The 14401-nt window shown below is 35.9% G+C and overlaps 2 protein-coding genes across 8 annotated transcripts in view; one reads left to right on the forward strand and one right to left on the reverse strand.

The window, feature by feature from the left end:
* Positions 1-14401, forward strand: part of LOC127950968 (parafibromin) — a 150304-nt gene that overhangs the window by 95442 nt on the left and 40461 nt on the right. Inside the window, exon 17 of one of the 3 annotated variants that reach the window (XM_052548447.1) lies at positions 13572-14006. The exons of the other annotated variants lie outside the window; for them this stretch is intronic. Within the exon in view, the coding sequence (XP_052404407.1) occupies positions 13572-13608 (37 nt within the window). The 3' untranslated portion in view covers positions 13609-14006. Of the gene's footprint in view, positions 1-13571; positions 14007-14401 lie in introns of those variants that run through there. 3 annotated transcript variants of the gene reach the window in all.
* Positions 1-14401, reverse strand: part of LOC127950970 (beta-1,3-galactosyltransferase 2) — a 115843-nt gene that overhangs the window by 75125 nt on the left and 26317 nt on the right. The window lies entirely within an intron of this gene.

Raw genomic sequence — 14401 nt, forward strand, 5'->3', positions numbered from 1 at the left:
GATAAAATGTGCAAGATAACGTTCATGTACTAATAAAAACACATAAGAATATATAATTTATTATCCAGTACCGAAAGCAGAACCAATAAGAGAGCTCTTGATATGTGTTGTGACACAGCTCTTGGAAATGAACATTACCTTTTTTATTTGGTGTCTGTCATTTTTAAGTATGTCATTTGCCTAACTATTGAGCCTGCAGATGCCATAATCACACACACACACACACACACACACACACACACACACACACACACACACACACTCCCGCTCTCTCTTCTCTCTCCCACTTTCTTTCTTTTTTAACCCTCTGGAGTCTAAGGGTATTTTTGGGGCCTGGAGAAGTTTTGTCATGTCCTGACATTTTGTGCTTTTTTTCAGTTTCTTATACACATCTAAATGGCTGAAGTCTAATCTCACTGTAATCAGCACAAACTGGACTATAATAATATGTAAGCAGTATGTATGTACATGCTTGTGTTTTTGAGAAAAAAAAAGTTTAGCGTGGTTAGTGAAAAACAAAAAATGTTAAAACACTTGAATAAGGCAATAAAACACATACAGGACATTGTTTCTCGGGATTTTTGAGAACTGGAGCTTGTAGCCTAGAATTTTTCTTTCTAAATTATGAGAAAATCATAATTTACTCACTCACAGAAAACAATATATTGATTTAACTTTTCGAAGACACTTTTTTTTTTTTTGTAAAAGTCATATGCGAGTAGGCATCAACTATCATGAATATCATTGTGATTTACACCTGAGAAGACAAAGGCCCGCATAATGAGCTGCATAATGAGCTGCATAATGAGCCTTTCAGTCAGCTTGTGTCACTGAGAGGGAGGAGTTACAAGAAAGAATGTGAGGACAAAATGTATATAATCTTATGTTTGTAGTTTATTTAGAATATATTTAATTATCCCACAACATAAATTAATATTCACTTGCGAGTGCAGTTAAACAGTTTATTTGGAACAGTCAAAGCTGAATTTTTTTTTTGCATCATTATCCTTTGACAATCTGATTTTCTACAAAAAAACAAACAAGAAAAATATTGTAATTTTTTTTTTTGGGGGCGGGGGGGTGGAGTAAATTGAAAGAACAGTATTGTTACAGTTACATTTATTTGTTACATTTGTATTATTTACATCAAGCTTTTGAATGGCATAGTATTGTATATTGTTATTGAAATTTCATAAAGTTTCACTTGATTATACATTTAGTCAGAAATTATAGTTTGGAGAAAGTCTAACAAGTAAAATGTTAACACATTATGTGAAAACTAGTACAAGTATATAAATAAATAAAAAGAGACTTACTCATGTTTATGATCTCTGCTGAATAAAGTGCTTCATTCTTTTTTTCTGAGGAAATCCAAATCTCCAATCCTCAACCACATCACATCTTTTTGGGATGAATTATGTCTTATTCCTCTCATCGCGAAGCAAACAGTAAAATAAAAGAACTTGAAGAACAGTCTCGCTGCTTTTTCTTCTGTTGTGTGGAGTATTCAAGCCGCGCGCTTAAGTTTGAAACATTAGAATCTGAATAAAGCATTCAGCACGGGGGTGTGGTCACAATAGAAGATAATGAAGGGAGACGTGAAAAACGGACATTGCGTTGTTTTCATATTGATTATTTTATCACAGAATATTTGTTTTTGGCGCCACTTGTTTAGTTTAAAATAAGACATGTCAGCATTTCTATAGATATATCTCTCATGTCTCTTCGTTGAGTATTCACTGAGTTACAGTTCATTTTAATGACGCGTTTCTAAATGAAGATCAGGGCAGACAAAGGCTGCAGACAGCACACCTTGTTTGTTATCTTTATTTTATAAATGCAAAAGTTTTGTTGTTATGTCTATATACAAAAAAGGTAGACCCTTTACAGATTCGATTAGCAAAATCTTCATTTTCCAGGCCCTCTATCATTCAGTCCTGGAGATACAAGGATCTCAATGAGGCTCCATTTTCAGATTGTTGATTACTACCCATTTTCAGTGCTTGAAAACCAAATGTTACTCACTTTGTATACAGCTGAAAATAGCTTTATTTAAAGCGGAATGTCTGATGAATAAGTAATGCTAAAACTAGAAGGGTAATGTAAAAACCTGAATGGTTGATATTGAGATCCCAGTGCAGCTTTATGTCCAAATTGTATCTGTTAAGTTATGTTTTATCTTCTGTGCATGTGTGAAGAGCACCATTTTGGGTTAGCACTTTTTTTAATTTTATTTTTGTAGTGCAGTTCAGTCATATATAGTTAGCCATATTCTTCCCATTTTTTCAGTGGTCAAAAAATAAATGTGGGTTTGTGTTTATCTAGTAATCACTGTTGACACTCTCAAATATGCAAAAAGTAACAATATTGGCAGGTTCCTCTTTTTATGAAGGTAATATGCCGTCATAAAGATTTGCATGCGCAGGGTAATATTTGTGGAAGTGTAAATAAGACTGTAAGCATAAATTACATTTACATGCACAAGAGAAGCATAGTTAAGGTGTAAATCGAGTTCCAAGCAGAAGCAAAAATGATTTGCAGAATTTAACTGTTATTCATACGTGTATTTCATGTATTGTGAAACTACAGCTTCATTCCAATGCAAAATAAATATGATTTGCATTCTTTAGACTTCCATTTTTCTGCGATTACACTTTTGGCACGTTTTTTTTCACTAAAAGATGGTCAAAAGCACTGCAAGCCTGTGAACAGTGATTTGCAAGCAAAAACAACAGTTTAAAAAAAAACTGCAACTGCAAAACTCCATTATTGATAGAATCGTGCCAAAATTGTATGTGCAGAGAAAAGAAAGACGGAGCTGTACATATCGGATTATTTCAGGAACTTTTCCCCCTACATACACAACAAGTCATTTAGGCATTTGCAACAGGATTTTTTTTATTTATTTATTTATTTATTTTTTACAAAGCTTGTTTTTTTTCATAGAAATTGGTTTTACGCAATCAGTTTTGCAGTTCTTTAGACTGTTGTTTTCGCTTGCAAATCACTTGCAGTGCTTTCGACCGTCTTTGGTGAAAACAACGAGTCAAAAGTGTAAGTGTGGACAAGGTCTGAAGAATGCAGATCATATTTATTTAGCATTAGCATTCAGCTGCAGTTTCACAACACATGAATTTCAATTACGAATAACAGTAAAATGCTGCAAATAATTTTTTTTCTTGCGTTTGAATAACGATTTACACCTTTACAATGTAACCAACAGGGCACCCAGTATTCTGGGAAGTTTGTGTGCATTGGGAGTCATATTTTTAAAATAAAGCCAACGTAACACTCATTTTACACACAGCACACAGGGAAAATGACATGAATAGGACAGTGGGAAAATGCATAAAGCACTGCATATTTTAAAATCACGAGTTTAAAGCATTCAATTCACACGGACAGACCATCACACAGAGAACACGTGATCATGCTGGATAAAAATGCACACTGAAATTTGTGAAATTAAATGTTCGTTAGGCATTCAAAGATTCGTTTAAATGATATAAATGCATATTTGCTTAATGCTGACAGCAAACGAGAAAGTTTTATAGTGTTTGACTTTCTATTACTAATAAAATAAAAGCAATTGTTATAGTACATATATCACAATTTCTTTTGAGAAATTTCACAATTTTATAAAATAAATTTGTCATGTTGGTTTTACTATTTTGCAAGTTGTCTGAACATTACAGCCAAACTAATTTCCCTATCATAAAGTTTTCAAGGTTACAAAAAAAGAATGGCAGATATTTATGCCAGAGAGATAGATAGATAGAGTGAAGAAAAAATATTTTCTTCAAAAGATTAAAGAATGACAAAGTTACACATTACAATTACACATAATATACAAATAAAACAAACAGTGCTTTACTTTCAGGTGCAATAGGTGTATTTAGCAGAAGCATTCAAGAAATTGAATGAACAAATATAAAAATAAAACCCTATATAAACTGTAAACTAATTCCTAAAGAAACGGTGTTAAATTTCTTCAGTCAAGAGCAGTGAGGGATTTTTCTCTTTGTGTTTAATTAATGTTAAAGGAATATTCACCCAAAAAAAATAATAGTGTTTTTTTTATACGAGCATTTACTCACTCAAAAGTGGTCTTAAACCCGAATGAGTTTCTTTCTTCTGAACATAAATGTTATTTTGAGGAACATGAAAAACCAAACAGTTGCTGCCATAGTATTGTTTGATGCTATCAAATTCAGTGTGGACCAGCAACTATTTGGTTATCCACATTCTTCAAAATATCTTCTTTTGTGTTCAGAACAAGAAAGAAATTAATACAGATATGGGACAATGTGACAGTGAGTAAATGTCAGAAATGAAATTTCTTGAGTGATTTATCCCTTGACAGCAATGACAATAAGCTGCATGTTTAAAAGGCCTACTGTCCCTTTAAGACCTGCACACATCTGATATACAGGCATGTAAAAAAATTCTCTCAACTGTTTATTTTCATTTTAGACATAAACCAACTTGAGTCTACATGTACACATTGTGTTTTGACAGTATTAGCGCAAAAGATAACTTGGTTCAATCATCAGGTGGTGTTTGACAGGCTTTAGCGTGTGCGCTTTGGGTGGATGCGGTGCTCAGAAAAAACAAAAGCGCATAGACTTCAAGCTATGCATTATAATTCAAAATGCTTTCTTCTACATTAACACCAATATGTTGAAAGTTAGTCAACTAAATCATTTATTTTTTCAGTGTAGCCGAAAAGCTTATATCTTAATGATCAGTGTTTTTGTTTTAACTGAAACTCACATAGCACCAAACCTGTTTGACTATCATTTCATTTGTTGACCTTAGTGGCACCGGAGATTTCACACTTCACCTCTTCTTGACTACTTGAGATCAAGAATGTCTATAAAAAAATCATCTGAACATTCATCTAATTATTCATCATCTAAAGCATTTTGTGCTGACACAAACCATGTGTTTATGTACCTGCAGTATGATATGTGAGGAAAGTTTTGTACAAAACTTTGACACACTCCACTCTTTAAGAAACAATCAATGCTCTTTTAAGCTTGAGGTGGCATTGCAAAGGATAATTTGTCCTGCATCTGCATCATTTTAGACACGAATGAAATGTTACAAATGTTCATCTAATGACTACCAATGTTTATAGTAGTATCATTTGCATAAATTATTTATTTATAATTTATTTATTTTTCAAATAATTTCTTGCCAGATTAACAATGTCCATATTTGGTTTTTGTTTTGTCTTTAGTCTCTCAAGCAAGACCCCCGCCTAACCAAAAGAAAAGTAGTTCTTTAACAACATGGATGAGGAAAGGAAATATATTGTTTTGAACAAGCATGTTTTTATAATTGGTCTTTATCAATTTATATGGTTTTATACCAAAATATAGTGTAAAATATATATTTTTTTCTCTAGAATGTATGTACACATACACTAAATAAATATTTAGTTGCCTAGATCATCGTGTGTCAAGTATAAAAGCTTATTTTTTCTGTGTATTTTTTTAAAAACTACCTAATTTCACTGCTTTTGGCTGGTTTATTTTTAACAACAACAACAAATGTATTTTCCAGGTTCTAGAACTCCCATTACCATCATCCCTGCAGCTACAACATCTTTAATCACAATGCTCAATGCCAAGGATCTCTTACAGGACCTCAAGTAAGTGCTGATTGGATGATTTATTGGAAAGTTACGAATCAAAAAACAAATGTCCTTCATTCCAGTTAGAGTAGTACAGATGTTTTGTCAAAACTGACATGAAGCCATTCTTAAAGTAGCATAAAGTAACCAGGTCACCATGTAAAGTTAGCCAACTCTGACCAGCCAAACCAGTTTTATCCTCTGCGTCAGGTTTGGCTAAAAAGACCATAAAGTAATCTGATCTTGCTGGCTTTATGGGAATATATTCACTCGTCTTCCTCTTCCACAGATAAGATCTGTTTCGGAACTATTAAGAAATAAGGAAGTTGAATGAGCTCCATAATGGCAAATAAAAACCAAAATAAATGAATAAATCTCGTGTCCAGGGATTTTTTTTCTTCTTTTTTGCCATGCATTGGTCATAGAGCTCATTGTAGCGGTGCCTTAAGTGTTGAAATATATTTGTTATACATTATACAGGTTCACACATACTCCGTCTGCAGTGCTTATACAGTATGTAGATGCAGTGCAGTAGCGAGATGCATTATTGTAACGTGAAAGCACAGTAAAATAATGCGCGAGATCAAATCTCTCCGCTTACACGCAGATTTCCTTTGCTCCGTCACAAAACCAGACACGCATGCTCAGATACACGCTCCTCTCGACCGGAGAGTGTGCGCACACTTAAATCGTGTCTCCTCTCACTCAAACTGGCCAGTCTGTTCTGTTCTCCCACACCATTTAGGTGGGTTGCATTCTGATTGGATTGGATAGCATACTGCGGGAGGTTGGGGCCGCAGAAAATCATGCTATAAAGAGATTTAGAAATCGTGCATGCTAAAATCATGATTTTATGAAGATTTCGATTAATTGCACAGCCCTAATGTTGACACATACATTGTATTACTGCCTTTTTTATTCTTGGCACCAATTTTTTTTTAAGTTAAAAAAACAAAGGCAGAGTTTCCAGTTATTGTTTATTGGTTTTAATTATATATATGTACATATGAAGAGTTCATTTGCAAAATAAACTACTCTTATTAACTCCTTTTTTTTTTTCAGAAATGCAGTTTTTTATATTGCTTATTCCACATTATATCAATCAACCTGCAGCTGGGTTGTTTTGATTTAAGTAATAATAACTTAAATACAGGTAATTTACAAAATTAAAGTTAATTGAAAGTATCTTTTTTTTTGTTGTTGTTGTTGAATATATATATATTCCAAAATAGTTGGGAGACTGTACAAATTGTGAGTAAAAAAGGAATGGAATAGTTTACAAATCTCATAAACTTATATTTTATTCCCAATAGAATATAGATAACATATCAAATGTTTAAAGTGAGACATTTTGAAATGTCATGCCAAATATTGGCTAATTTTGGATTTCACTAGAGCAACACATTCCAAAAAAGTTGGGACAGGTAACAATAAAAGGCCGAAAACGTTAAATGTACATAAGGAACAGCTGGAGGTCCAATTTGCAACTTTGTTTACAAATTGCAAATTTGCAACAATCAATTGGCAACATGATTGGGTATTTAAAAAAGCCTCTCAGAGTGGCAGTGCATAATATTATCCAAAGATTCAGAGAATCTGAAACAATATCTGTGCGTAACTGCATCACATACAGGAAATCACAACATGGGCTCAGGAATACTTCCAGAAAACATTGTTGGTGAACACAATCCACCGTGAAAAGAAAAGAAGCCCTATCTAAACATGATCCAAAAGCGAAGGCGTTTTCTCTTGGCCAAGGCTCATTTAAAATTGACTGTGGCAAAGTAGAAAACTGTTCTGTGGTCAGACGAATCTAAATTTTAAATTCTTTCTGGAAAACTGGGACGCCATGTCATCTGGACTAAAGAGGACAAGGACAACCCAAGTTGTTATCAGCGCTCAGTTCAGAAGCCTGCTTCTCTGATGTATGGGGTTGCATGAGTGCGTGTGGCGTTGTCAGCTTACACATCTGGAAAGTTTAAGGGTGGGTTAAGGGTGGGTTAAGGTGTAAAGTATGGGTTAACAGTGTAATTATAAATGTAATTACAGAAATTAAATAACTTACCTTATTTAATTTAACTTACCTTAAACTTACCTCCAACCCTCTCCCTAACCTTACCCCTATCCCACCTCAATAGCAGCAAAAGTGTTTTACAATACAATATGAACACAATAAGTACATTGTACTTATTTTTTATGTAAGTACATAGTAGTTAAGGCCACCTAGTATAAAGTGGGACCAAAAAAATTGTACAAGCAATAGGGATAACCGCACCCTGGAGATGATTGTGAAAAAAAAACCCATTCAAAAATGTGGGGGACATTCACAAAGAGTGGACTGCAGTTGGAGTCAGTGCTTCAATAACCACTGTATGCACAGACGTATGCAAGACATAGGTTTCAGCTGTCGCATTCCTTGTGTCAAGCCACTCTTGAACAACAGACAGCGTCAGAATCGTCTAAAGACAAAAAGGACTGGACTGCTGCTGAGTGGTCCAAAGTTATGTACTCTGATGAAAGTAAATTTTGCAATTCCTTTGGAAATCAGGTTCCCAGAGTCTGGAGGAAGAGAGGAGACGCACACAATCCACGTTGCATGAGGTCCAGTGTAAAGTTTCCACAGTCAGTGATGGTTTGGAGTCCATGTCGTCTGCTGGTGTTGGTCTACTGTCTTTTCTGAGGTTCAAGGTCAACGCAGCCGTATACCAGGAAGTTTTAGAGCACTTCATGCTTCCTGCTGCTGACCAACTTTATGGAGATGCAGATTTCATTTTCCCACAGGACTTGGCACCTGCACACACTGCCAAAGCTTCCAGGACCTGGTTTAAGGACCATGGTATCCTTGTTCTTAATTGGCCAGCAAACTCGCCTGACCTTAACCCCATAGAAAATCTATGTGGAATTGTGAAGAGGAAGATGCTATATGCCAGACCCAAGAATGCAGAATAGCTAAAGGCCACTATCAGAGCAACCTGGGCTCTCATAACACCTGAGCAGTGCCACAGACTGATCAACTCCATGCCACGCCACATTGCTGCAGTAATTCAGGCAAAAGGAGCACCAACTAAGTATTGAGTGCTGTACATGCTCATACTTTTCATGTTCATACTTTTTAGTTGGCGAAGATTTCTAAAATACTTTCTTTGTATTGATCTTAAGTTATTTTCTAATTTTCTGAGATACTGAATTTGGGATTTTCCTTAGTGTCAGTTATAATCATAAAAATTAAAAGAAATAAATATTTGAAATATATCAGTCTGTGTGTAATGAATGAGTATACAAGTTTCACTTTTTGAATGGAATTAGTGAAATAAATCAATTTTTTGATGATATTATAATTATATGACCAGCACCTGTATATATACATATTATATTTGTATGTGTGTGTGTCTAACCCTGACAAGTCACTGCCAACAGATTGTCTTTTAACTTTTTCCAACCATTCCAAAGAAGTCCTTCTTGACAATGGAAGATGCCTCAAAGAATTTAAACAATGTCAAACATTTAATGAATTTTATTATATATACAATGACGGCTTTGAATATTAATATTTTGGCATTACATAAAGTTGTTATGAATGAAAAATGACAGTGACATATAGATATGACAGTTTCTGCTAATATTTCCTCTGCTCTGACATCTTTTGGAATTGAATGTGTAAAGTTGAAGCTGCTCTCAGGCCTGTGAATGCACCTTCAGAGGTGATTTTAATGATAATGAATCAGTGTTTTATCCTCTGTTCATGTAATTGTGTGTTAGACCGTGTCTGGAGACAATTCAATTCAAGTTTATTTGTATAGCGCTTTTTATGATACAAAGCATTGCAAAGCAAATTAAGTTTCTACAATATTTAGTAGTAGCTTATCAGTGGCGACTGTCAGTTTATGTGCTTATGACAGGATTTTTTAGAAAAATGAATACAACAAACAGTCAGCCAGATGAACACTATTAACAGCAATTATTATGTGATTGCATATTAAGTAGCAATATTTGTTAGTTCTGTTTGTTGATTCAGGGTTAGCATCATCTGGGGTCCTCTGAGGGTTCAGAATCATCTCTTCTCAGGTGTTCTGGATCCAGACTGGAGCTTGTGTAAATCCTAGTTACCACAGGATGTAAATCCCATGGCAAAACAGAGAAACAAATAGAGACTTCATTAGCATAGCTGCTGTTCCAACAAAGTAAAATTAATTAGTTTAACCCAAGCTAAAGAATAATAATGCACATTTGATCAGATACAACTGCAGTCACAAAGTATAAGATGCATTATTTGAATGCTTGGCAAAAGAGATGTGTTTTTAATCTAGATTTAAACAGAGAGAGTGTGTCTGAACCCCGAACATTATCAGGAAGGCTATTCCAGAGTGGGAGCCAAATGCGAAAAAGCTCTACCTCCTTTAGTGGACTTTGCTATGCTAGGAACTACCAAAAGTCCAGCGTTTTGTGTCCTTAGGGAGCGTGATGTGTTGTAGCGTGGTATCAATGATGAATGCAAATAAAATGAATTTTATCTGGCTGATAAAATTGTTTTTTCTTGGCAGGTTTGTCACAGGACTGGTGAGCTCGTAAGTCCGTCCGTCCGTCCATCCATCCATTTATATTTTGAACTTTGTTAATAATTGATCCATTCCAAAACCTGATGATTGAATCGATTCTTTTACCAAAAAAAAAAAATAAAATAAATAAATAGTTTGTCAATCAGTTTTTAAAAATAATCAATGCTGAAATGTAAATATAAATATAAAATATTTCAATCGCATGTTAAGGCAGTCTTTGTTGACACTTTTTAATATTTTATACTGTAATATAATTTTTAATATTTTATGCCCTGTAATAACTTGTTTTCATGACAGATTTATTCTAACGTACTTTAAATAATGAAGACATCCCTAACCGGTTAAGTACAATATAATGAATTTGTAATATAATGCAAATTTTAAGCAAAATCCTGTAATGCTATTGTCTCTTTGCAGTTAAAAGTCTTTTATAATTGCAATTATTTTGATGGTAGGTGAGCTATGAGTAATGCTTAGTGATGTTTTATCACTCAACTTTAAAGAGCAATTTTGTGAAGAATAAATATCAGTTCATTAAAATCAAGATAAATTCAAATTGATAAATCAATGTTGTCAGATTAGACCTAGCATCCAGACAGCAGGCTTGTTTAGCTGTTGAAGTTTATCTGTCCTGTTTTCACGAAATAGATGCTCGCAGTCAAACATGGCATTGGAGAATCGCTAATCAAATGCCACTGTTTTGTCAATGCTTTTACCCCCAAGCTGAACATTGCAACCTACCAGCAAATTACCAATTTTGAATGCCCTTCATAGGCAATAATTCGGGCCTGAACAGTCAATTCAGAATCTGATTTTGTCGTTGTTTGTTCACCGGGATCGTGTAGTGGCCGTCTTCGTCCAGGGTCCTGCCTGGCAGTTCAAGGGCTGGCCGTGGCTGCTGCCTGATGGATCCCCCGTGGATATATTTGCCAGAGTTTGGTCAAGGAAAACGCAGAACATTATTTACAATACATTTAAAATGGGCAAGAGTGGGTTTCATTTCATGCCTATTTTCATTTAGTCCGAGCCATTCACCTGAAGTATTACGAGGCCCGGATGGACCCAAACGTGCAGAAGTGGGACGTGACTGTGCTGGAGTTGAGCCACCACAAACGACATCTGGACTGGCCCGTCTTCCTCCGCTTCTGGGAAACACTAGACAGGTCAGGATTGCAGCGCCCTGTCCCTTCAGTCCACCTGTAGCATGGCACACACTGGAGAGGAACATGTTCCAACAGTATTTTTGATTTTATTTATGTTTACAGATCTACGTCTTTGATCACTGTGTAGCCTTTTGAAGTGGATCATGTGAACCTGTCCCTGTTTAATTAAAGGTGCCATCTGTAATGTTTGGCAAAAAAAATCAGTCATACTCCACATTCCATACCAGATGGGGGCAGTATGCCTCAATAAAGTGAATTGGTTTACTCTAGAGTAACAAACGAGAAACGGCATAGTCTCTATGCTCCGCCCCTACTTTCACAACAACACTACAGCCATAGCCGAAGCCTAACTGTGCGTTCACACCGCCGGCATCTAGAGCGTCAAAAATCGCTCTTGCCGCTCTGCTCACGACGCTGCAGAAAGATTTGTGAGCGCTCAGACGCTCTAACGTAGATCGAATGCTTATTTTGTATAGTGGCCGCAAAGCAAACAAGCTTGTTGATCTCGTGCAGACTAACCACAAGGAGTTATAAGTTAACCTCATTAAATATTGTTGTGGACTAAATATTAGGATCCTTTACTTAAAATGAACAATCTCAGACACCTTGGTCCACGTATCACTTTTAATTGTTTTTTTTATGTCCCTGTACGCAAACAGGGACACATCATAGATTAATACAAACGCTAAACAGCAATAATCAACCTGTCCTTTATTCTGATTGGAAACTAATGTGCCAACTCTCAAGCATTCAGCGTGAGACACACGCAATTGACTTTTTTCACACGCTTTCACGCCACACATCAATTTTTTCACTCACAGAAAAACCACGAAGCAAAGAGGACACGGAGACCAACATACTAGACAGAGCAGGTTAGTTATGATATAATAAAATGGGTAACGTTAAGTTATAGCTAGCTAATTATCAAACGCAGCTACGGTTAGCCATTGCTAACATTAGCATTTTATCGAACAGCCTTCGATACATTTCTATGTTATAACTTCCCGAAAACAAATACACAAACATATAAAACAAACTTCTAGCGAAATACTAACAGCATCTAACTTACCAATGCAAAAGAAATGTTGCAAGTTCGGAGTCGAACCTCATTTCTTTCAGGTCCATCAGTTGTCTCCAGCGATTAAAAGCAGTGCCGATGTTCACTCTGGTTCAGCTCCTTTTCTTATCGGATTTGATTTGTGATTCCGAGCGCGGTGGTGGTCTCTTGCCAAAGGCTTCAGTCATCCTTTCTCTCTCTTCCCTGAACTGAAATGAAGTACTGGGCTGTACTTTCCACATGATTGACCTCAGGTTCAGGCACGCCGACAAGCCGTGCGAGTTATTCGTGTATTGCAGGTTGGCTGGTGGTTATGTTGCCCGCATATCGCCTCCCATGGCCGAAACTGGTATTACAACACCAAATTTGTAAAAAATGTGGGTGTTGTATTTGATGAGCAAATGAAATTTGATAGACAGATTAATACTGTGGTTAAATCTTCCTTTTTCCAACTGCGGCTTCTTGCTAAAGTAAAACCTTTCCTATCTTTTAAAAAACTTTAAAAAGTGATACATGCTTTCATTACCCCCAGATTAGATTACTGTAACTCACTGTACGCTGAGATTAGTCAAACAGCTCTTTCTCGTTTACAGCTGGTTCAGAACGCAGCAGCAAGATTTCTGACCAGGTCTCGTAAGCAGGATCATATCACTCCAGTTTTACAGTCTTTACACTGGCTGCCTGTATGCTATAGAGTTGATTTTAAAATTGTATTAATCGTGTTTAAGTCAATACATGGTATGGCCCCTTCGTATATATCTGAACTTTTAATTGAACGCAGTGAAACAATGTCTCTCCGGTCATCAAACCAGAGACTATTGTTTACACCAAGGCTGAAGTCCAGGGGCGATCGTGCGTTTTCATCTATCGCCCCAGACTTTGGAATGAGTTGCCCTCTTCTATTCGATTAGCTCCCTCTGTGTTCATTTTTAGGTCAAGATTAAACTGCAGCACTATAACTTGACATTTTTTTAATGACATCATCGCCCTTATTTCTTCTCATTCTTTTGATGTGTGTAGGTCATGTTATGGATATTTTTACCTCAATTTTTGCATATGGCACCTTTAAATAATTCAGCAACGAAACGATGCATTTTCCAACCCTAATAGCAATCTCAGTAGCGTTATATAGCTCATTATCTTCATCTCTTCTACAGATACATGGTCAAACACAAGTCCCATCTGCGGTTCTGAGAGCGCTGGCCGTCCACCGTCGAGATCTTCCCTCCCTAAGAGACCTGTCAAGATGGACTGCTACACCCCTGATCCTCTCAGCCTCGCTGAAAGCACTTTGGATTTCAGTATGCTTCACCCTCTGCTGACACCAGTTTGATTTGTAGCCTCTTCCTCCACCTGTAGATGAACAGGTCAAGGCAGGCAAGAGGAAATGTGGATGTTTGGGTTGGTCCTTGTTGAGTTTTCTCAGTACATATGCATTTTTCTAATTTTAAAGCAGTTGGTAATCAAGGCAGATTTTCTTTCCTCTCTTTATTTGTAAAACACAAGCTGGATGAGAGAACCATTGAAAATGGTAACTCATTGGTATGAATACATGACTGCTGTCTAAAACTCTTTAATGATAGATTCACTTTGTTCCCTTTTTTGTTTTTTTTTCTGCCTTCTGATCTATGAAGCATAGAGTAGTACATTAAGGTTCACTACACAAATGCGAGTAGTAAATCTAAGTCAGATTAGAGGAAGGTTTAGGATGAGATGCCTTTCTTCAAAATACAGGCATTTAAATGGCCAGAATTCTACGGTTATATGAAGTCTATACTTTAGAGTGTTGATTGTGAATATGCTCTGTAATTCTGCAGTATATTGGAGATTTTCTTAGTTTTATCCAGAAACCCAAGTTCTGCTTACATCTAATTACTATTTTTGAAATAGAAAATGCAGTTACTTCCATAACCCAAAGTCAGTTATCTACAAGGGTACACTTTTTTCCTTTCTTTTTTTTTTTTGTATAAATGCATTTGAAATGTTG

The sequence above is a fragment of the Carassius gibelio genome, chromosome B2 (genome assembly GCF_023724105.1).
Source record: "Carassius gibelio isolate Cgi1373 ecotype wild population from Czech Republic chromosome B2, carGib1.2-hapl.c, whole genome shotgun sequence".
In the NCBI taxonomy this organism is placed as follows: domain Eukaryota; kingdom Metazoa; phylum Chordata; class Actinopteri; order Cypriniformes; family Cyprinidae; genus Carassius; species Carassius gibelio.